The 25543-nt window shown below is 38.3% G+C and overlaps 1 protein-coding gene across 5 annotated transcripts in view; it reads right to left on the bottom strand.

Moving 5' to 3' along the window:
• Positions 1 to 25543, bottom strand: part of PSD3 (pleckstrin and Sec7 domain containing 3) — a 514520-nt gene that overhangs the window by 327777 nt on the left and 161200 nt on the right. The window contains exon 1 of one of the 5 annotated variants that reach the window (XM_037812502.1): positions 17717 to 17734. The exons of 3 other annotated variants lie outside the window; for them this stretch is intronic. Coding sequence is in view for 1 of the 2 variants with exons in the window: in XM_037812500.1 (XP_037668428.1) it covers positions 11770 to 11800 (31 nt within the window). In the remaining variant the exon portion in view is untranslated. Of the gene's footprint in view, positions 1 to 11769; positions 11885 to 17716; positions 17735 to 25543 lie in introns of those variants that run through there. One more of the 5 variants, XM_037812500.1, reaches the window with a different exon arrangement.

Raw genomic sequence — 25543 nt, 5'->3', positions numbered from 1 at the left:
AGATAATCTGACATGAGGCATTCGATTCCACAACATGCACAAAATGGAGTACTTTGGAGGCATGAGTTAAACACATGCATTAAAATTTGATAAATAATTATACATATGTTGTTTCATATTAAATTTTAAGTAATTAAATACTTTTTTTTTAAATTAAATTCTAATCAAGTGTTGATGGAATCCCAGAAGCACCTCTCTGCGATGCCTTCACAAGACAGAACTGACAGGACGTAGCTTGCTGAAGTGCAAAGAGCAAGCAGCTTTTCAAACCCTGATCTTGAAAGAGAAGTCAGCTAGCAATAATGAAGATTCCTCTTCCTGGACAGCATATTAACCTCTTCTGTTCAATAAAGAATGATATAGAACTTATCATTTTCCCCTTTTAAGTTTATAATTCAGTGGTTTAGTATATTAACAAAGTTGTTCAACCATCGCCACTAATTCTAGGACATTTTCATCGTCTCAAATAGAAACCCCATGCTCATTAGCAGCCACGTCCCATTCTCCTCCCCAACCCAGGCCTAGGCAGGCACTAATTTACTTTCTTTCTCTATGGAGTTGCCTATTTAGCAGATTTTTTTTTCCTGGTGGAATTATTTTTTTAATTTTTATTGTGGTAACATAAATACAACATAAAATGTCCCATTTTAACCACTTGCAAGTACACAATTCAATGGTATTAATTACATTTGCTATGTTGTGCTAACATCAGCACCCTCCATTATCAAAACTTTTCCATCACACCAAAAAGAAACACTGTACCAATTAAGCATTAACTCCTCATGCCACACTACCCCACCCCTGGTAACCTGTGATCTACTTTATATCTTTATCATTTTGCATATTCTAGTTATTTCATACAATATTTATCCCATTGGGTTTGGCCTATTTCACTCAACAAGATTCATCTATATTGTAGCATGAAACTTCATTCTTTTATAGCTGAATAATATTCCACTTTACGTATATACCACATTTTGTTTATCCATTCTTGTGTTGATGAACACTTTGGTTCCACCTTCTGGCTATTGCGCATAATGCTGCAATGAACACTGGTGTAAAAATATCTGTTCATGTTCCTGCTTTCAACTCTTTAGAGTATATACCTAGAAGTAGTATTACCAGGTCCAACAGTAATTCTATACTTAACTTTCTGAGGAACTGACAAACTGTTTTCCACAGTAGATGCCCCATTTTACATTCCCATCAACAATGTCTGAGGGTTACTATTTTTCCACATCCTCACCCAGCACCTGTTACTTTCCTTCAAAAAAAAAAAAAAAAAAATAGCCATTTTAGTGGGTGTGAAGTGGTATCTCATTATGGTTTTAATCTGCATTTCCCTAATGGCTAATGATGTTCAGCATCTTTTCATGCGCTCATTGGTCATTTGTATATCTTCTTTGGAAAAATGTCTATTCAAATCCTTTGCCTTTTACTTAATTGGGTTAGTTCTCTTCTTATTGTTGAAAGTTCTTTTTATATTCAGGATATAAGTTCCTTATTTATCAGATATATACTTCACAATCTTCTCCCATTCTGTGTGTTGTATTTTCACTTTCTTAATGGTGTCCTTAGATGCATAAAAGGTTTTAATTTTGATGAAATCCAATTTATCCATTCATTTGTTTCTTGTACTTTTGGTGTCATACCAAGGAAATTTCCTAATCCAAGGTCACAAAGATTTACTCCTATGTTTTCTAAGAGTTTTACAGTGTTAGCTCTTACATTTAGATCTTTGATCCATTTTTGAGTTAAATTTTGATATGGTGTGAAGTAAGAATCCTGCTTCAGTTTTTTGTTTTTGTTTTTGTTTTTTTTTTTTTGCATGCAAATATCCAGTTGCCCTAGCACCATTTATAGAAAAAAACTATTATTTCCCTGTTGAATTGTCTTCACTGATATATCCCCTTGTAGAAAATGTAACAGTTTATTTTGGACTCTCAATTCTATTCCATTGATCTATATATCTATCCTTAGGTGAATAGCACACTATCTTGATTACAGTAATCCCACAGGAAGTAAAATCAGGAAATATGAACCCTCCAACTTTGTCCTTTTCTTTTCAAGATTAATTTGGCTATCCTGGGCTCCTTGCATTTCCCATATGAATTTTAGGTTCAGCTTGTCAATTTCTGCAAAAAAAATGGTAGTTAGCAATTTGATAGAGATTGTGGTGAATTTGTAAGTCAATTTGAGGGATATTCACATCTTAACAATATTAAGTCTCCAATCCATGACCATGGGCTATTTTTCCATTTATTTTGATCTTCTTTAATTTCATTTAACAATGTTTTATAGTTTTAAGTGTACAAAAGTCTTGTACTACACTTTGTGAAATTTATTCCTGGATATTATATTCTTTTTGGCTTTTTATTATTGTAAATAGAATTGTTTTGAGACTGTTCATTGATAGTGTATAGAAAGGCAATTGATTATTGTAATGATTAATTTCATGTGTCAGTTGGCTAGGTTATGGTCCCCAGTTGTACGGTCAAGCAAGCAATGATCTGACTGTTACTGTGAGGGTATTTCATAGATGGATTAGCATCTATAGTCAGTTGATTGCATCTACAGCTGATTGCATCTACAATCAACAAAGGAGAATGCCCTCTGTGCTGGTTTGAATGTATTCTGTCCCCCAGAAAAAGCCATATTCTTTGATGCAGCCTTGTGGGGCAGATGTTTTGGTGCTGATCAGATTTGCATGGAAATGTGCTCCACCCAACTGTAGGTGATAACTCTGATGAGATATTTCTATGGAGGCGTGGCCCCACCCATTCAGGGTGGGCCTTGATCAGTGGAGCCATATAAATGAGCTGACGGGCAGAGCGAATGTGGTGCAGCTGTGAGTGACATTTTGAAGAGGAGCTACAGCCAGGAGGGACACTTTGAAGAAAGCACAGGAGCTTCAGATGAGAGACATTTTGAAGACGGCCTTTGAATCTAATCAGAGTAGAAAACAAACTGTAAAAGCCCATTTTAAGATTCTGTTTCTCAGGAACCACTCCCAGTACCAAGTTGTATTAGTTAGGGTTCTCTAGGGAAACAGAATTAATGAGAGATATCTGTAACTATAAAATTTATAAAAGCGACTCACGCAACTGTGGGTATGCATGAGTCCAAATTCTGTAGGCAGTCAGCAAACTGTCAACTCCAAGGAAGATGTCCGATGAACTCCTCAGGAAACAAACTGGCAACTTCGACGAATTCCTCAGGAAATGCTTCGCTGGGCAGCAGAAGAAGTGAAAGTCCTCTATTTGTCTCACTTATAAGTCTTCAACTGATTAACTGGATTAAATCCAGCCAATTGCATTCTCTCATTGTGGAAGACATGCCCTTAGGTAAGTCATCAGTCACAGCTGCAGTCAATTGACTGATGATTTAATAAACCAGCTTGTTGGCTTATTAACCAGCCACAAACGTCCTTGCAGCAATTGTTAGGCCAGTGCTTGCTTGACCAGACAGCTGGGTACCATCACCTGGCCAAGTTGACACATGAACCTAGCCATCACACCCTCACAGTAAGAAAAGTCTTCTGATTCAATCAGTTGGAGGTCTCAAAGTGAGAACTGAAGATTTCAGAAGTGAGAAAGAATTTCTGCCTCTTATTCTGCCAGTCAGCTTCTCCTGGGGAATACAACTCCATCAGTTTCCAGCTTGTATCCTGCTCTCCTGAATCTGGACTGCCATTCCCATGGTTGCATGAGCCGATTCCTTTAGTATATACTGTTGATTCTGTTCCTCTGAAGAATTCTGACCATTACAATTACTATTGTTTAGGTTTGCTAAAGCTATCAGAATGCAAAATACCAGAAATGGATTGGCTTTTACAATGGAGGTTCACAAATTTACAGTTCTAAGGCCATGAAAATGTGCCAATTAGGGCATCAGTAGGATGATACCTTTTCTGAAGAAAGGCCAATGGCACCTGAGGCTCCTCTGTCACATGGGAAGACACATGGCAGGAGTCTGCTGGGCATCTCCCAGGGGTTAGCGTCTTGTTTCCATTCCTTTCTCTAAAATGTCTCTGGGCTTCTGTCTTAGCTTCTCTCTCTCAGCTCCTGTGTATCAATGCTTGTTTCTCCCAGGGTATTTCTCTCTAAGCATCTGGGGGTCCTCTCTTAGCTTCTCTGGGGCAAACTCTGGGTTTCATCTCTTAGCATCTCCAAATGTCTTTCTGACTGCATCTCCAAGATTCTGGGTCTGTGTTGGCTCTGTGCTCTCTTAAGGACCCAGTAAACTAATTAAGACCCACCTTGAATGGACGGGGTCACATCTCCATGGAAATAATCTAATCAAAACATCACACCCACAATTGGGTAGGTCATATCTCCATGGAAACAACCTAATGAGACCCCACCCACAATAAGTCTGCCCCAATAGGAGTGGATTAAAAGAACATTGTCTTTTATGCGCTACATAAAGATTCAAACCAGCACAACTATATATTGGATTTACATCCTGCAACCTTGCTGAACTTATTTTTCAGTAGGTTTTTGTGGCTTCCTTAGGATTTATAACTATAAGATCCTGTCATCAGTGAATAGACCGAGTTTTACTTCTTCCTTTCTAATCTGGATGCCTTTAACTTCTTTTTCTTGCCTAACTGCCCTGGCTAGACCTCTAGAACAATGTTGATTAGAAGTGGTAAGAGCAGCCATCCTTGTCTTTTTCCCGCTCTTAGAAGAAAAGCTTTCAAGCTTTCACCACTAAACATGGTGTTATCTATGGGTTTTTCGTAGATGCTCTTTATCAGATTGAGGAAGTTCCCTTTCATTCCTAGTTTTTTTGAAAGTTTTTATCATGAAATGGTGTTGGTTTTTGTCAAATGCTTTTTCTGCATCTATTGAGATAATCACACGGGTTTTGTCCTTTGTTCTATTGGTACATTGTATTAATTGATGTTTGAATATTGAACGATCCTTGCAATCCTGGTATAAATCCCACGTGGTTACAGTGTATAATCCTTTTTAGATGTTGTTAGATTCAGTTTACAAGTATTTTGTTGAAGATTTTTGCATATATATTCATAAGGGACATTGATCTGTAGTTTTCTTGTGATATTTTTGTCTGGTTTTGGTATCAGGCATAATACTGGCCTCGAAATAATTAGGAAGTATTTCATATTTTTTGTACTTTGTATATCTTTTTAAAGCTTTTTACACTTATTTAAAAACTTTTTTCAAGTTTTACACTATTTTTTTAGACTTTTAACAGGTTTCACTTCCTTTATCACTCAGAAGACTAGTTTCTTCAGCAATTTAAAGCTAAAATTTTGTTATAATGCAATGAAAGAAAGAAGTAAAAAACAAAAAAGATATTTTTCTCTCTTCAACAAAGTAAAAGAGCCAAAAAGTGGGTAGAGTACTTGATCCACAGTGGGAAACATTTCCTCTAAATTTTACAATGCGTAAAAACGCAACTGATTACTGTGATAATTAATTTCATGCATCATGTTACAAAAATTCTAGAACCATAAAATGTAAAATTTCAACGTTTGAAGAAGTCTACAAATTCAGCCACCTGAGATAATAGGTGAGAAAACAGGCTCAAAGCAATGACATATAACATAACAAAAACAAAAAACAAAAAAAAAAAGTCAGAGGTCATCAATTCTACTTCTATGCTTTAAGTCCCTTACTTCCAGTATATCTTTATGGCCAGAGCCACCCTAGTATTCTCTCTTCACTACATTTCCTGAAATTTTGAAAAAAACCTCTGAAATGGTCATCCAATGTCCAGTCTCATCTTCTCCCTTCATCTTATAGACAAAATTCTTCCTAGAACACAAATTTATACTGCTTTCAGTAGCTTCACATTGCTACAGAATCAAGTCTAAAGTCCAAACTCTTTGATCTACAAGTTAGGGTCTATACTATAGTCCCAATCCATGTTTTCCAATCCTTGCCCCCTTCTCTCCCTTCCCTGGTCATAGCCTTTCAAATGTATAGTACTATCGCTTCTCAAACTGGAAGAGGAGGCCAGCACACAAATACCTTTCCCTCTAATTCTAATATATACTGGAAATAACGTGAACCATATATACACTCTGAACTTTCATATTTCTTTCACTTTGCTCAATCTTTTTTCTCCACCTGACATACTTTTTCTTCCCATCTCTATATGCCCAAATTATTTTCATCTTGCAAGACCTAACTCAAAGACCCTCCCCTTCATTAAGTTTTCCTTTAATCACCAACGCCTAAAAGAAGCCACTTCTCCGCTTCACAAACATCAAGGGAATTTTAGCTGTATGTTACATACGGCACATGTACATGAAATAAATTAACATGTTAGCTCACATCTTAAGGTTTCAAAAGGCACAATAAGCAATCATTGAGTGTTTAATGAAACAAAAAAAACTGCCATAGTGATCACTGAAACTTTATGTATAAACACCAAAACACACTACAATGAAATCCATTGAAAAAGGGGAAGAATAGTTACGCTTTATCATTTGGGAGCCCTCTTTGTTCTAACAGTTTAATTGCCATCTATAAAATGACCACAAAAAAAAACACTGGTCCAAAGATAAGTTAACACACACAAACACATCAGGAAAAGGGACTTCTAATAAACTGAATAATTCCCCTACTCCATTTTTTATTACTTTTCATTGAAATGTACCTAAGAAAGGAGACAACATATGTATCAACCGTGGGTAAACGTGTGTGATACATTAGCAGAAATGGTCAAAAAGAATGGGATCAGATAAAAGGGAGAAGCGCTAAAGCAAATCCCTGCATGAAAAATAGCTTGCCTGACTATTCTAATAAGTTCTACTGTCCTAAGCTTACTGTTCTAATAAGTACTAGGGTTGTCACTTTTATTTATTTTTAACTAATTAAGGACTAGTATAGGCCAGGGAAAATAAAGGCTCTGAGAGGCTAGATGATTTGACTAAGGTAAAAGAAATGAAATTTAATGAAATAGATTAAAAACCAGGACCAGTTTCCTGGAGCAAACTCAGAGGTCCAAGAGTCGTAAGACCATCATTTCTAGCAGCAGTAATGTCAGCAAACATTAAAGAACGAACAAAGTCTCCTTGCTGAAGCTTCTGGGTAGAAGGAGTTTTAACAGAACATCCCATTGCTTCTGGTCAGCGCAAGTGTCCAAGATTCAACATTAACAGCAGGTCTTTCCTTTCAAATAAAGCCCCTTGGTTAGAATGCAAGAGCAGTTAGTTTACTTTTGCTGTTTGCATTTCTTTTCACATCTTGAAATTATCTTTAAAGTTAAAAACAAAACTTTTTAAAATGATTAACCCTGACCTTTTACTTTGAATTTCTGATTTAATCCTTTTGTTTAAAAACTGGCATTCATATTAGGATGATTTTTTTAAAACAGACCAAATTCTTCTTTTACCTTACGATTTTTTTCTGTTCCCCTATAAAACAAAGTCATAGACACATCCCATTAGATGCCCACCAATTCCAAAATTCATTCACACATTCAAAAAACAATTCATTCTTTCATTCAATAAATCAGAATTTATTGACCACTTACTATTGTGTGCTGCCTCAGCATGAAAGTTCTGTTTGGCATGCTAGGAGCAGCACTCTGGTGTCATGTGAAGGGTGTATAAAGAAGAGGATACAGACATAAACATACTCAGGAGTAACAACAACGGCATAGGTGAGAGTTGGCAAGGACCTGAACCAGAAAAGGGCAGAAAAGATAGGGCAAAGGTACAAGGGTGGCTGCACCTCCCAGGACACGACTGTAGCCAGGATCCCCACCCATTACCACCTCACGCCCCAAGCTCCCACCCACCTCTGACTTCTAGATGTCCACCAAAGCCACTGCTCTGCCCCCATCCAACTGCTGGTGAACTCCTGGACCTCACTTACTGCCTTTCTTTCAGTCTGTATATATTTCTTATGTAAGAATCCAACTCAAACTTTTCTCCCCTAGAAAATCTTACTGAATTAGTCCTGCTCAAATTTGGTCTCATATGTGTGACAAAGGGATCTGCTAATTATAGAAAAAGAACTACAGCATTTACCTAAATATAAACCTTACACTAGTAGACTCTGAATTAACGAGTTGATAGCTTTACTGGACTTACTTTTTCCTCTTAAGGGAACGAAAACGTAGTGTGAAGTGTGTGGGAGGAAGGGAACAGGGAGGGGAAGAACTTAACTCCATTTTTCTTCAAATCGTAGGGAAAGAAGCCTGCTTCCTAAATGGGCTGTGGAAAGATGAAGGTCCTTCCAGGAATGACACTGCTTGAGGGTCAGCAAATGAAACTGACTTTCTTCTACTCTGGCCAATGTACTCCTCAAAAGGAAATGATTCACAAAAAATAAAATCACAAGAATTATTTGGTCAGTCGACTGCAGACTTGGTCACTGGAAACTGGAATCTAAAGCAAGTAAAAGAGTCCATCACGAGGGATCCTGAACAGTAGAATGTGCATTTCCAAGAGAACGTGACTACCACATCCCTGCCTGGAGAATTCCCAGCCTTCAGGAGAACCAAGGCTATGGATTCTACATACGTTCCCTTGAACCTGAGCCCAGTTGTTTTTGAAAAGGGTTTTTTGGCTGTTTATTTTTTCTTGTTTTGTTTTGTAGTAACTAGAATATAACTCTAAAAGGCAAGACTCTCTTTTCATTACCATTATATTCCCAGAGCCTAGAACAGTACCTACCAAAAAGGAAATATTAGTTGAATCAAAGAATGAATGAAGAATGTCCTATAACCAACAGGATACCATTTGGACCCTCAAAATAGAAACAAAAGGAAGAAGCCTCCTTAAACAGAAGCAGAATTATATTGGAGCCTAAAGGAAAAGGGCTAGGAGAAGGGTAAAGTTTTTCAATTTTTAAAAAGTGGGATATTTTCTCAGGCTACTAATGTTTGTTCATGTCATCATATGTTACGGTAAAATAAAAGTACATCGGCAAATTCACTCTACTGAGGCACCATCAAGAGGGTAGTAATGGTCTATAATACATTTTCTCGGAGTACAGTTCATCAAATTTTCAATCCTTACAAATAAATCATGGCTAACCTAGCCAATAAAAATCTGTTTCCTCTCCTTTCCATGTGGGTAATCCATAAATGCGGTAACCTCCTTGGTGTTCTCTGTCACCTAATAAATATCAGTTAGCAAACACCTTAAAACTTCTATTATTAGTATGAAAGGAGAGCTGTAAATTCTTAAATTACTTTAACTCCAAAAAATTTACAGAAGCAAGCTTAAAGACACACTCCTCTTGGCTTGCAAGGAAGGAAATCAGTCCCAATTTAGGAGGAAGAGTTACTGTTTTATCCCCCTTTATTCTGAAATTTCATAAATTAAAAAAAATTGGAAGACAAGAGTCTAGTTTACAAAGTAAATGTAAAAAGCAAGCCATGCAGAAATAAAAATCTCAAATACATTTCACCAATAAGTGACTATGGTCCTTAATTGTGAATAATAATGATCAATGATCAATGTTTTCTTTGTCCAATAATATATAAACCTCTCCAAAAACACAGTGATGCAAGACTCAGATCACAACGCAATAGGGAGAAAAATGTATTTTAAAAAGCACAGAAGGATAATCTGATCTATTTTTTACTAAGCAACAGAAAATATATTCAGTATAATAAAAATAACAGAAAATGAGCATGAGTAATGAGAATTTACCAAATGAGTAATCTAAGTACATTGTATTTTGGGAACCACTCTTCACCCTAATAAAAGTTGTATTAGTCTATTAATAAAAGCCTACGGTATGGAGTCGAGGCTGCTGGATATTATCTGTACATGATCATAACTCTAAAAACATGGATATTTAATATATGTATATGTTGCACACATACACACAAAAAGCAGGAAAAGGCCTGCCAACCATTGCACAAGCTTTTAACATGTGCACCTCAGTAGAGAATGTTCCATTAATTAGACCCTCTTTCCCTGAGTGATTAATGGTTACAGCTATTCTTATCTCAAACTAAATTTCACATCCTAATGATTCTGAACCCCATTTTTCTCATTCAACTCTAATCCTTGGGGCAGAGATACTAGTTTACCATTCCAGTCAATTTCAGAGGAAGCGCTGCATGCTAAGAAGTGCCACAGCAGACAGCGTACAGAAGAAAAATGAGTGAGAGAACAACAGCCCATTAATTCCAAACCAAAGTCTCAGCAGCTGGGCAAAGCAGCGTTACCTGTCATGGAAAAGAAATGCTACATTGTAAGTGCTGAATCTGAGCTTATCATTAACATTATTTTTTCTTAATGCTGTTTTCCTTTTTTTCAAACAATAGGTTTCTCCACTTTCTTGTGTCCCTCATCCATCTCTCATAATTTTTCTTTTTTTTTTTTTTTTTTTGTCCTCATGTTGTGTTTCTCCTTCTGGCTTTATCTCTTCTGATCAGAGTTACTCATCTGATTTTATCCATCCTGCCCATTTTCCATTTCTTCCTATCTAAGAATCCACATTTTAAAAATTCAGTTTTAAACTTTCCCTGTCGTCACTGACTTTATGGTTTTAATTTTATTTTTTCAAAAGCAAAAAAGTTTAAACTCTAATCAAGTCTTGTTCATGATAGGCTCTCTTCTGCTAAAGTTAACACAGCTATGGTAGTATTAACATAAATTGTTTCTTACATTTTATGAAATATCTTAGTATTTTAAAAACTGAAATTAATGTTACAAAATATTTTATAATTCTTAAAAAAATTATGAACACCAAGCAGCTGGAGTTTTTAGCAGCAATGATCAAGTACAGCTGTGGAATTCCATAAACTGCTGTCAAGACAGATGTTAGACACAGTGGTAAGCAAACAACCTAACAGCCTCCAAGTTTTCAACAAGCCTCCACTGATCCACATTTGCTTTCAGTAGTTTTCTTGCTCAATAAGTGACCAGCAGACTTGCTAAGGATACAGGCTGCAAACTGACAAGTCATAATTCCAAGTATATCTGAAAATGCAGGCTTTAAAGAAAGTTTAAAGTCCGTTCCCTAGTGAGAGACAGAAAATTTTTGCATTGCTATAAAACTGATGCTTTCAATGGACAAGCAAAAACATATCCTCACATGTAAACTGAGGAATTAAAATATCTATCATAAACTTCAGTGGAGACTCTATCTCAGCCTTAACTACCTTGTTTACAGAACATTTTCGTGCTACCCGTGTAGATAGATAACCTCGTTCTCTCACAGGCTATTCAGCCACTGCTTCAGGGATGCAGACGTAAAGGAGTTTGAGCTCTTTAAGAGAAACTCCTCCCCTATTCCCATCCAGCACCACAATATTATGTCTTTCCAAAACTACAGAGGTAGCATGTTTTCCCTCTTTCTTTCTGTATAACACATCATAAACAGGGGGCAAAAATAGGGTGATAGAATTCTGTGTTCCCAGGAAATATGGTTGAATAAAAAAGTAATGAAAAGAAATAAGATTACAGGTAAGAATAACATTCTGCTTTCTATTTAAAAATAAAAATTTTGGAAAAGCAAATGTCAACTGCTAAAATAAACATGCCAGGTTAAAGTATGGGGTACAGGGCGATGGCATCTTTCTGATGACTGGAGAATTAAAGAATGGTTGGCATGGGCATCCCTGAATAAATGCAGGATGTTCTGCTATGTTAGGAGTCAGCAAAATCTGGTCTAGCCCAGGAGTCTCCACCGGGACAGTCAAAAGACAAGACTAGTAAAGCAAAAACAGTCAATAAATACAGACGGATAATTTCACAGCAGCATTTTACAAGAGATAGATATATAAAAAATATTTGCCTGCAGAGACCTACAAATAGAGGTTACTCACAGAGATTACTGTAGCTCCAGCAGTTACCCATTGATCATAGAAAATGCCCAGTTCATCAGTTTAACGCTTGAGAAAATTTAGCTAGAGAAGAAGCAAGCTAATTCAAAATCTGCTGTTCTAGTCAACTGGAAGCAAATTAGTTTCAAATTTCCTGGCAGCCCCTTTTGCCCTGCACTGCAAACGTTGATGGAAATGGAAGCACTTTGAGCATTAGGAACCCGAGCCGAGAGGAGCTGCCGCTTCAGTCCCTCTCTCACAAAGGCTAAGCAGCCCGTTCTCTCGCTTGCTCTCCCTCTTTCTGCCTCTGTCGCTCTCTACCTTCGTAGCTTACCGAAAACAGCCACCGTAGGGCTTTTCTATATTTGTGAAAACTACTTCCAAGGAGATAATTGAGATGACGGGAGTTAGCTTTAATGTAACCATTTCCCTAGTGCAGCAGCAGGAAAGCAAAGGTTCCAAGAGGATTGTACCATCTTCGGTGACATCAGAGGTGGAGATGTCATGTCAGTGTTATGCAGCATTTTCTCTGATGCAGGAATGACACATGCCAAAGGGTTTAATTCTTGTATTATTTACACGGAAAAGGCAAATGCAAATATAAGGTTAGAAGCTGCTCTAGAATGATATAAATCCTGCTCTACATGTCCTTATCTCACTGCTAAATGACATTGCCATCTAAAGTCATTTTACTGATGATCACATTACTGCTCCTGTGATTAAATTAATATTTAATGGGTAATTGATAGTGCTTGGAAATGTGACATGCAAAGATTTAAAGACAGCATCCATTTAAAAAATACTATGACATAAACTTTAACATCACTAACAGTAACTTGGATATATATATAATACCTCTCAACACAATCTCAATAAAAATACTAAATGCAGAACCTACTAGCTTTTTAGATAAGAAAACTGAGGTGAAAAGTAACCCAAATGAGTGGCAGAGTGTAGTAGTGACCCTAAGACTTGGGAATTGAGGTTAATACACATATTTAAAATAACTCATCTTCCATAAACTTAATATTCCAACCAGCATGAAAAGCAGAGGCAAACAATACAAAGCAATTCATAGTTATTTTCATTCATTCCATATAAATTTACTGAGTGCCTAATAGGTGCTAAAAATGTGTTAGGTTGAATTTGGGATATACATTTCTGAGAAATGATAGCATAACCAGAATAGAAAATATTCGCATAATGCTTACCATATGCCAGGCACTGAACTGACTGGCTCTGTGTGTATTAACTTACATATTTCTCCCCAGAGCTCAGTGGGAAAGGTACTACTATTAACCCATTTTACAGATGTGACTACCGAAACACGAGGGGCTCCATGATTTGCCCAAGATCACATGGCTAAGAACTGGTGCAACCAGGATTCAAACACAAGCAGTATGGCTCCAAGGTCTCCCCAACCCCATCCACTAAGTTATATTGCCTCCTAGAGGCATCCTTACTGAGTAAAAGAATTCTAAAAGAAGAATATAACCTTCAGTATTTGGAACTACAGGAAACCAAAATAAGCCAGCTCTCAAGAAGACTAGCCCAAATATAAGAGAATAAAGGTTAGTGAACGCACCTAGAGAGAGCATACTGGAAGAGTGGAAATAAGAACAAGGAGCCACATTTTACCACTGACTGTTTGTGTGACATCGGGCCAATGACTTAAAATATTTCAGCTTTAGTTTCCTTATCTCTGAACTTCAGAATTTTAAAATTGTAGCAAGGTGAAAAAAACGTGGTTTGAGCACAAGATCTAGATTTGCAATCTGGGCTCTATAACTTTTCAGTTATGTCACCTTGCGCAAGTTTTTTTACCTGCTCTGGGCCTTAATTTTCTCATCTGAATAAATGAGGATAATAATAGGGTTTTTCTGAGAATTAAATGAGCTAATGAGTATAAATACATAAAGCATTCAGAATAGAAACTAATATACAATAAATGTTCAAGGTTAATTATTATTGTTGTTACTATAACCACCATTATTTTAAATATTATCATCACATTTTTCACAAAAACTTCCAGCTTCCTCCTTTTTAAGAACATCTTCCAAGAAGTGCAGCTATTGCTTCAGAGTTGGCTGAAAAAGCATAAAGGACAACTTTTTGTTGGCTTCATACAAATATTAACCAATCCATGAATCCCTGCATGCCCCTGTCTCTTCCCCTAGTAAGGCGCTTTCTTAGAGGGCATGCACTCTTTTGCTCCCTCTGACTTCTTCTTTGCTTCTGCCTGGAATAAAGAAGGGCAGCTGGAGCTGAAGGAGCCATCTTGAACCATAAGCATACCACCTGTTTAGAAGGTGAAACAGAAAGAGCCCCATACTTATCATAGACCCCCATCCCATCTTCTTTCATATTAAAGAGAGATAAACTTCTAGTTCAGGTTATTTAATTCAGGTTTTCTATTACATGTGGCTCTACATAGTCCTAACTGATAAAGTAAATGTTACAATTTCCCTGTGGTTTCAAAGGCTAACTTGAGGGCTGAGCTATTTTTCATAATTTTCTACTGTTACATCCTCTCATCTGCATCCTCTCCAATGCCAAGTAAAAGGCAATGGATGTTCCTATGGGAAACAAGAGAAAGCAAACTACACTGCTTCTCAATGCTTGGTAGCTATGTTGTCCTATCAAAAACAGAACAACAAAGGGTCAAATGGATCAGCCCATGTAAAGATCCATGATGCCCTCCTCCATCTCTCTTTATTCCCACCTCAAAATGGAGTCACATTTCCAATCTGCATGCTACTAAGCTAATGAGGATGCTCAATATAGTTGCTGAACCACATCTGCTAGTGACCATGAGGAAATGGAAACAGGTCTCGACTGTCACACCAGTGTCTCATTTCAAATGGCCAACAGTTCACATTAGGATTAGCTAATGCTTTCTGACATCCTAAAACTCACCATTTCAAAAAGTAAACACTTAACAAATAAATTTGATAATATTCTTTAGTCCCTCACAGGCACCATTGCTAAACATAACTCTGAAACAGCATTTAAATCTGTAACTTTGTTAGCAGTGCCATCTTGAAGTCCTCAAATGTTTTCGCATTTTTCTTCTGAAACGTAATCTGATAAGGCTGTCATCATCCTTGAAGAGTCGATAATACCAACCAGAATATATTCAGAGGACAGAATCATTAGAATATTCACAAACTAATATTCTGTTTACTCCTCTTCTGTGAAACAATCACTCTTTTCCTAGAAGCATCACTGACAAGTGAACCACGCAAAAAAGGCAAAATGCTATATTTATAAAATGTACTTTTCATTAAAATTTAAAGAACTATTTTATGAATAAAAGTATATCTACCAACTGCAACCAATGTTTTTAAAGAACAGAGTATGAAATTTGAATTCTAAAATATTTTGAATGTTAAACTTTTACAATAAATGGGTAATTATTCATTAGGAACAAAATTTAAAATCAGTAACAGACTTCCAGACTTTAATGTCATTAGCACATTGCCAGGTAGTTTGGAAATGATAGACTGTAGGTAATAAGTTATTTGATATAATGTGTTATTGTTTAAAAGTTCAAACAATGTAATACAAACAGGAAAGCAATTGTTACTATCCAATTTAGATGAACTCCTAGAATTAAAACTTTTTCACATACAAAGACCCCTATTTTAGAATGCAATTTTTTTAAATTCCATTTTATTGAGATACATTCACATACCATACTATCATCTATGGTGTACAATCAGCTGTTCACAGTACCATCATATAGTTGTGCATTCATCACCCCAATCTTTTTTTTTTTTTTTTTAGCCTTTACAATGGGGGTTTATTAGTTCACAAATTTACAGGTCTAAGGCCATGTCATGAAAATGTCCCAATTAGGGCTTCAATAGGATGATACCTTCTCTGAAGAAAGGCCAATGGCATCTGGGGTTCCTCTGTCACACAGGAAGGCACATGGCTGGAGTCTGCTGGTCCTCTCCCAGTTTTAGCTTCTGGTTTCTAAGGCATTCTCCAAAATGTCTTTGGGCTTCTGTCTTTGCTTGTCTCTTAGCTTCTCCCAGGGGCAAACTGTGGATTACATATCTTAGCTTTTCTGAAAAGAGTCTCTCACAGCTTCTCTTAGCTTCTCTGCTTGTTTCTCCTGGGGCATTTCTGTCTAAGCACCTCTTTGAGCTCCCTTCAAAATGTCTCTGCCTTTTATCCCCTCCTGGAGGATGCCAGTAAAGACGATTAAGACACACCTTAAATGAGCAGAGTCACATTTCCATGGAAACAATCTAATCAAAAGATCCCACCCACAATAGGTATGCCCCAACAAGAATGGATTAAAACAACATAGTCTTTTATGGAGTACAGAACAGATTCTAACCAGCACATTCCACCGTCTGGACCTCCAAAAAACACGTTCTTTCCATATGCAAAATTCATTCCACCACAATATCACAAAAGCTTAAATCATTTCAGTAACAATAGATAAGTGCAACGTCTTATCAAAATCAGTTACAGGCATGGTTTGTCCTAGGGCAAAATTCCCCTCCACTTGTGGACCTATGAAACTTAGAACAAGTTATCTGCTTCCAATATACAAAGGAAAGACAGTCATAAGATAAACATTCCCATTGTCACAGGAAGAAATTGGAAGGAAAACAGAGCTCACTGAACCAAAGAGTTCCTAAAACCCATAGGGTAAACTCCATTAGATTTCAAAGTCTGAGAGTCATTTATTAATGATGTTTTATACTTGGGGCTTGAGAAAGCAGGAGTTCCACCCTTTCCAAGCGCTTGTACAATGTCCCTATTCTCTCCAAATGCTGGGGTGATTGGTCCAAAATTTCCAAGTATTGGGGAGACTACCTTGTTCTCGGCTCCACTCTCCTCAAACATCTGGGTGGCACCCAGACTCTCTGCCATCTCTGGGGCACATGCTCAACCCCTTCAAAATAGTGGAGTGGTGGCCAGGCTCTCCTCAATACCTGAGGAATGTGCTCTACCTCTTTGAATTCCAGGGAAACTCATCCTTTCCACATCTCGGGTTGGTCTGCTCTCCTGGCCCAGGGTTCCTTGACTCTAGACCTCGGCTTCCATGATTCTGACTTTGAAGAAATTTTTCCTCCAATCTGTCCCTTTTCTGTTCCTTTTAGTACAGACTGGCAGTGGTTCTGTTAATACAGATCTTGCAAAAAAATTGTTGGCATGGCATGCAGCATACGGGGGTCAAAACCATCACACAACAGGACTCTCCACAAATCCTTCCTGGACAACTCCATCTCCAATCCTGGTTTGTACTGAAATGGCTTGCTGGTTCCAGGTTTCATTAAATCCTCATGTGGGGCATTATCCTCTGGGGTCTCACTTCCTGGAAGCCCAGAATTTTCCAAACCATCAATTTCTGGTTTCTTTGTACTCGAGTTCACTTCTGAGCTATTCTCTTTCCTTTTGCATTTTACTGTAAACTGCAAGGAGAAGCCAGGCTGCATTTTCCACATTTAGTTTGGAAATCTCTTCAGCTAAGGATCCCAGCTTGTCATTTTCAAATTCTGCCTTCCATTCAACACCAGTACTCAATTTTGCCAAATTTTCTGCCACTTGAAAATAAGGATTGCCTTCCTTCCAGTTTGCAATAACACATTCCTCATTTCTGTCTAAGGCTCATCGGAAGAACGTTTCACATCCATATTTATACCAACAGTCTCTTCAAGGCAATCTAGACCTTTCCTATGAAGTATCTCACAATTCTTCCAGAATATTCTCCTTATCCATTTATAAAGCTGTTCCAGCATTTTTGCTATTTGTAAATCACAGCACTCCACCTGTCGGGTACCAAAATCTGTTCTGGTTTGCTAAAGCTGCCAAAATGCCATTTTTCAGAAATGGATTGGCTTTTACAATAGGAGCTTATTAGTTCATAAATTTACATGGCAAATTTTAAAGTCATGAAAATGTCCCAATTAAGGTATCAACAGGGCAATACCTTCTCTGAACAAAGGCTGATGGCATCTGGGATTCTTCTGTCACATGGGAAGGCAAATGGCCGGAGTCTGCTGGTCCTCTCCTAGGTTTAGCTTCTGGTTTCTATGGCTTTCTCCAAAATGTCTCTCTCAGCTTTTCTCTTAGCTTCTCTGCTTGTTTCTCCCAGGGCATTTCTGTCTAAGTGGCTCTCCGCAATCTATTTTTGAACATTTTCGTTACACCAAAAAGAATAAAAATAAGAATAAAAAATAAAAGTAAAAAGGACACCCAAATCATTCCATCCCCCCATCCCACCCTATTTTTCATTTAGTTTTTGTCTCCATTTTTCTACTCATCCATCCATACACTGGATAAAGGGAGTGTGATCCACAAGGTTTTCACAATCACACTTGTAAGCTACACTGTTATACAACTGTCTTCAAGAGTCAAGGCTACTGGTTTGGAGTCTGATAATTTCAGGTATTTCCTTCTAGCTATTCCAAAACACTAAAACTTAAAAAGGGATATCTATATAGTACATAAGAATGCCCTCCCGAGTGACCTCTTGACTCCATTTGGAATCTCTCAGCCACTGAAACTTTGTTTCATTTCTCTTCTCCCTTTTGGTCAAGATTTTCTCAATCCTACGATGCTGGGTCCTGGCTCATCCCCAGGAGGCATACCCTGTGTTGCCAAGGAGATTTACACCCTTGGGAGTCAGGTCCCATGTAGGGGGGAGGGAAGTGAGTTTACCTGCCGAGTTGGCTTAGCTAGAGAGAGAGGGCCACATCTGAGAAACAAAGGGGTTCTCTGGGGAAGACTCAGACAAAATCGTAAGTAGGCTTAGCCTCTCCTTTGCAGTAACAAGCCTCATAAGGGAAAGCCCCAAGATTGAGGGCCCGGCATACCAAATTGTCAGTCCTCAATGTTTGTGAGAATATCAGCAATAACAAAAGTGGGGACAGTCAACATTTCCGGATTTTCCCCCAGCTCCTCGGGGGGCTCTTCAAATATATTTTTATTCTCTGCCCAAATTACTTTGGGGTGTATCACGATTTCACACTAACCTGTATAAACCTACCAGATCTCACTTCCTATTCAAAGCTCCATGGAATATAATGCAATTTTTTAATCACCATACTATCTGATATTGTATTGTTAGCTTTTTAATTACTAACTAACTCATGTAAAAGAAAAGAAGATTATCAGAACTGGTAACAACAATTCCTTCATTTGAAACAACTGTCTTTCATTGAGCAAATTCTAATAAATAAGAAGCCAGTTTTCCTATCTCAGATTCATTTATTTTTTAAGTTTGGCTCTTAGACCTTAAAAAACATCAATATCAACTTTCATCATTTCCTACAGACCTTTGTAGAATTTGGTCTTAAGGATTATAAAAACTTAGGTTTTAATTTTAGTTATACATCTGAATGCCTAATCTTAAGGGAGACACATAAAAAGAACTCCAGAAAAATATAACAAGGAAATAAATTCAAATGAGCAGAGAGAAGAAGGGGTGAGATACCAAGAGCTGGTAATAATGATAGTCATAATGGAGCCTTATACTCTGAAACATTGTTGAGAAGGGGAAAAAAAAACTTACACTAGAGTGAAAAATTGGCTTATAAGAAGTATACATACAGTTATACTAATAAGCTTGTTGGGAAGTATACATTATAAAATGTTTGTATGTTTGAAACTATGTAAGTAAAGTATAATTAAGCATCACCTGCTGTGTAGTGAAGAATTAACTTTACCCAAAGAGAAGTCTGGCCTGTGGCCTTGGCTCCTGGAAAGCTCCTCTAGGCTCGGGAAGGCCCTAACAGGAGTGCCTCTGTCGCCTGGGGGCTTAGGCCACTGGCAAGTCTAACAATGTGACTTATGATGGGGGCTTGGGTCACATGGTATCTGGTGACCTGGAGACTGAGTTAACCATGTGGGCAATCAAACAATCATTCCTACGTTAGGAAGTCCCAAGAAAAACTCTGGACACCAAACTCAATTGAGCTTCCCCGGTTGGCAATAACTCTGTGAGTACTTTCACACATCAGTACTGAGAGGGTTACATATCCTGACCCCACAGGAAAGACCAACAGAAGCTTCGCAACTGGAACTCTCCCAGATTTACACACCCCAGCAATCTGGCCACTAACTCCCCACCTTCTTCCCTTACTGCCATCTTAACGGCATTAAGGGTCTGTGGCATTTTCCCTATTAACGGTAACACATATCACAAGAATTTAAAACACTATGAGAAAGGTACTAATTTTACCAATGTGAAACTGAGGCACAGAGAAGTAAAGCGGCTTAGAGCCAGGACTGGAACCTTGCTCTCAACTACTCCCCAATGCCGCCTCTGTACTTTCAACTGTGTCTCCCTCATTACATGCTCACCTCTGGACATTTGCTCATGGTTATTCTGCCCTCTCCAGCTAAGCCTTACTCATCTCCCATGGCCCAGCTCAAGCGCCACTTCTCACTGAGGCCTTCCATGCCTCACCCAACTCATAGTGACCTCGCCTTCCCTCCTACTCTTGAAACATACATTGCCTGCACTTTTCTTTTGGTCCTTATAGCTTCATGATTCCACACTCTCTTATATACTTGTATTTGGTCTCACATTCTTCTGTATACTAAATAACTACCACAGTGTTCTGAAGTTAAAAGGTATTTATGGATTTTTTACTAGTATGATGATGATAGAGTTTCTTCTACAAGACAATCCATAGATATATGGACCATTCCCCATACTTATAATGATTAGAGCAAGTGGTCCCAGTATATTAAATATCATTTTTTAATGGAAAAAGAAACTAAAAGTATAAATCAATCCCTTTGATGTTTCCAGTACGAGTTATATCATGGAAAAGGAACTATGACAACACACATTTGGAAACTGAATTACTTAGAAGAGTTTATTTTATAGTAAACATCTTGATTGATTTGGGGAACATTTGTATTTGTAGGACTAGGAAAATACAATCCTTAAGCTGATTTTTCTGTTACACAGGTATCGGAGAAATGGTTCTTACATTTCTGCACTGTGGACCTCTTTAAGAAAGTTACGGAGTTTCTACCAATAAAAAATATCCAAATAGATGTTTACACAGAATTTGCATAAAATTTGGGGGGACTCATGGACCCTCTAAAGTTATGAAACCCTGCCTCAGAGGGTCTCATATTAACTACTCACAGCTCTCACTCATCTAAGAAAAGAAATGTTCCTTTTAATCTAAGCTATTCAAAGAAATTTTGAGGTATTGAAAGCATCTGGCAGTAATATTTTTTTATGTTCAGAGAACAAAGCTATCACATCCAAATATTTAGGTGTTATATAACTTAAATAGTGGAAAAGAGGAAATCTATAGTTAAGAGCAAATGAGGGGTAGAAAAGGAAGAGAGAATATCCCCATTAACTTGAAGATTTCATTTTATGGCTTGCTAGGAAACCCTGATTCCCCATGGAGATACAAAGATGTCATGTATATAAGAGGCAGAGGCACAGGTTTTCTATGGACAACACGCATATTCTTTTACTGCTAAGCCTCAAACATCAAAAATGGTCAAGTCATACCCTAGAACAACAATCTAGCTAAGAAAAATCAGCATGAGCAACAAAATGTAAAATCTTTCTTTAACACCCAAATCCAAAGATAAAAACAAAGAATAAATTGGCTGAGTTCTTAAAATAAGTACCAGCAGAGTAACAGTCCCTTGAATACAACACACAAACGACACTCAATATTAATGACACATAGTTGCTGAATTTTTAATATCTTTTCATTTAATCTTCTTTTAAATAAAACAAATTTGTTAAATCAATTGAAAGGATTTAATTTTTATTACTTTGCACATGAGGATGGAAGCAAGGTATCACAAATCCTAAATTTCAAATATTCCACATAAAACGGTTAAAACTCGTCCGCGGTGAGCTGAGTAATGTTCCCCACCTCCAAAGATGCCCATGCCCTAATCCTCAGAGCCTGTGAATCTGTTCCCTTAAATAGCAAAAGGGACTTTGTGGATGTGACTAAGTTAAGGACCTCAAGATAGGGAGACTGTCCTGGGTCATCCTTGTGAGCCCTAAATGTAATCCCAGGGACCCTTACGGGAGGGATTCAGGAGGGTTAGCAAGAGAAGGAGATATGATGACAGAAGCAGAGGTCAGAGTTGTGCCGCTCCTGGAAGAGGACCAGGAGCCAAGGAAGGCAGGTGAGCTCTAGCAGCTGGAGAAAGGAAGGAAGGCATCTCTCCTAGAGCCTCCAGAAAGAACGCAGCCCAGCAGACACCCTGACTGTAGCCCAGTGAAACCGATTTCAGACTTCGCACCTCCAGAACAGTAAGATAATCAATTCATCCCCCAGTAGGGATAATCTCTTGCTTGTAAGTTCACTAGCTCCTTATAAGCAGTGATTTGTTACAGCAGCAATAGGAAATGAATATCTCCTATCAGCTATCTATAGAAGTAACCAATATTAAGTTAATTGATGACTGGAGAAATTTTTAAAGATCCAAATTCTAATCAAGATAACCAAGTGTAGTTTCAGTCCCAGTTAAATAAATCTGTAAGTGAATCAGATTCTAAGGGACAGTGGGGGCTCCCAAAGAAAGGACAGGCAGCCAAACTGAGAGAGAGTTTTAAGGCTTCTCGACATAACACTTCAAATTGCAATTTCAAGCCTTTTAGATCATTCCCTGGTTCACTTCTCTACCTTATTCAGTATTTTACTGGCCTCCACAGCATCCTATACCATACCATCTAGAACAGAATATTCTGCTCATTCTTTCCTTCTATTCAAATACTGTCTATTCTTCAAGAAACAGCCCAAAGGAGCATTCCCGTAAGAATCCTGATCATTCCTCGGCCTGCTCTGTTTCTCTCCTCTACAGTACACAACAGGTGAGCACATAAACCTGATTTCCCAGGCTACTTCTGATCTCAAACAGTCTGTCTCCTTATAAGAGCATGTGGCTGTCTCTATGCAGGATCTTTCACATGGAATTCGTCCTCTGCTCATGAGATTTGTGCCATTCATTTGGCATTTAATTACATATCGTCTTCTATGTAATGCTTTCCAGTAGGGATGTTCTCTTGCTTGTAAGTTCATTAGCTCCTTATAAGCAGTGATTAGCAGTGCTGGATACATAAGAAATACCCAATAAATATTTGTGGAAATTAAATACATTAAACAAGAGAAAATTATTTCCTGTCTTTTTTTACTGTCCAAAGAACCAAAACCATACAAATATTTATACAAATCCTCAACAAGTTCTGCAGAACATGCCACCACAAAGTCCCTAGTCATTTTTCCTTAAATAGAAAATTAAAACGGGGCCTGAAACCAAGACTAACCAAAGGTTTACCATGCCAGTTGTTTCAAGAGTAACTGAAGGGGCCAAATTTCAGATATTTCACAATCCACCATCAACAGGACAAACTCACAGAACTGCTTTTTCCTGGTAGGGTTGGTTTTTTATTGAGCCCTCCCCTACTCATTTGCTAGGGCCCCCTTTTAACCAACAAATACATTTTTGTTAAGTAGTTGGCAATGTTCCTGTCTGCACTGGTTTGTATATATTATGTCCCCCAGAAAAAAACATATTCTTTAACGCAATCTTGTGGGGTGGATGTATTCGTGCTGATTAGGTTGGAATCTTCGGATTAGGCTGTTTCCATGGAGATGTGACCCACCCAACTGTGAGTGACACCCTTCATTAGGGTGTGACCTCTTATTTGAATGTCTCCATGGAAATGTGGACCCGCCCATTCAGGGTGGGTCTTGATCAGTTCACTGGAGTCCTATAAACAGCTCACAAACAGAGGGACCTCAGAGCAACTGAGTGTGACAGTTTTAAGAGGAGCTGCAGCCAAGATAGACACTTTGGAGAATGCCATTTTGGAAACACAACCTGGGAGCAAGCAGGCACCAGCCACGTGCCTTCAGAGCTAATGGAGCTTTTCCAGATGTCATTGGCCATCCTTCAGCAAAGGTACCCTACTGTTGATGCCTTAGCTTGGACACTATTATGGCCTTAAGACTATAACTTTGTAACCATATAAACCTCCTTTATAAAAGCCAACCCATTTCTGGTATTTTGCTTAACAGCAGCATTAGCAAACCAGAACAGATTTTGGTACCAGAGAAGTGGGGTGCTGCTGAGTTTGCAAATACCAAACATGTTGGAATGGCTTTTTAAATGGATAAGGGGAAGATTCTGGAAGAACTGTGAGAAGCCTGATAGAAAAGGCCTAGATTGCTTTGACGAGACTTGAAAAATGGACTCTAAAGATAGTTCTGATGAAGCCTTGAGCAAATATGAGGAATGTGTCATTGCCAACTGGAAGAAAAGCGATTCTTGTTTTAAAGTGGCAGAGAATTTGGCAAAATTGAATCCTGGTGTTGGATAGAAGGCAGAATTTGAAAGTAATGAGCCAGGATACTTAGCTGAAGAGATTTCTACACTAAATATTGAAAGTGTGGCCTGGCTTCTCCTTGCAGCTTCTAGTAAAATACAAGAGGAGAGAGATAAACTTAGAACAGAACTCAAGGGTTCAAAGAAACCAGAAACTGATGGTTTGGAAAATCCTGGGCTTCCAGAAAGTGAGACCCCAAAAGCTACAGCCCCACGTGAGGATTTAACCAAACATCGAACCTGACTGCCATTTCAGTATGAGCCAGGATTGGAGATGGAGTTATCCAGAAAGGATTTTTGGAAACTCCTGTTGTCTGATGGTTTTGACTCCTGAGTGCTTTATGCCAAGCCAACCAGATATTTGTGAGATCTGTATATACGGAGCCACTGCCAGTCTGGACTGGAAGACCCACAAAAGGAACAAATTGAAGGAAAAATTTCTTCAAGGTCAGAATCACGGAAATTGAGCTCTGGAGTCAAGAAATCTCAGGCAAGAAGAGTAGAGCAACCCAAGTACATGGAAAGGGTGAGTTTGCCCTGGAGGTCAAGAGCAGACCTTCCACCTCAATGCTTAGGAAGTGCTGCCACCCCAAGCCCCAGAGAGTGTGGAGCACATTCCCCAGGGATTGAGGAGAGCCTGGTCCCTACCCCACTGTTCAGAGAGGGGAGAGCTTTTGCCCTGGAGAGGCAGAGTCTGGGTGGTACCTTGATGTTTCAGGAGGGTGGGGCTGAGAAGAAGGTGTTCTCCCCAGTGTGTGGTATACTGGAGCACACACCCCAGCGTTTGCAGAAAAAAGGCCTGTTGCATAGGCCCTTAGAAAGGGTTGGACTCCCGCTCTCTCAAGCCACAAGGATACAGTGTGGTTCTGTGAATGACTCTCAGACTGTGAAATCTAATGCAGTTTGCCCTGTGGGTTTTAGGAATTGTTTTGATCCCTTAAACCCTGTTTTCCTTACTGTTTCTCCTTATGACAATGGGAATGTTTATCCTATGATTGTCCCTCCTTTGTATATTGGCAGCACATAACTTGTTCTGAGTTTCACAGGTTCCTAGCCAACGGAGAATTACGCCTTAGAACAGACCACACCTGTAACTGATTTTGATGGGATCTTATGCTTACCTATTGTTACTGAAATGATTACGGCTTTGTGATATTGTGATGGGATGAATGTATTTTGTATATGGAAAGATCATGTTTTTCTGGGGTCCAGGGGATGGAATGTGCCAGTTTGGATATATTGTGTCCCCCAGAAAAACCTATGTTCTTTAATGCAATCTTGCAGGAGCAGACATATTAGTGTTGATTAGGTTGGAACCTATTGATTGTGTGTTTCCATGGACACATGACTCAATCAACTGTGGGCAAGACCTTTGCTGGATAATTTCCATGGAGGTGTTACTCCACCCATTCAGGGTGGGTCTTAATTAAAT

This window comes from Choloepus didactylus, chromosome 20 (genome assembly GCF_015220235.1).
Source record: "Choloepus didactylus isolate mChoDid1 chromosome 20, mChoDid1.pri, whole genome shotgun sequence".
NCBI lineage: Eukaryota > Metazoa > Chordata > Mammalia > Pilosa > Megalonychidae > Choloepus > Choloepus didactylus.
This window is presented reverse-complemented; position numbering and strand designations above follow the sequence as displayed.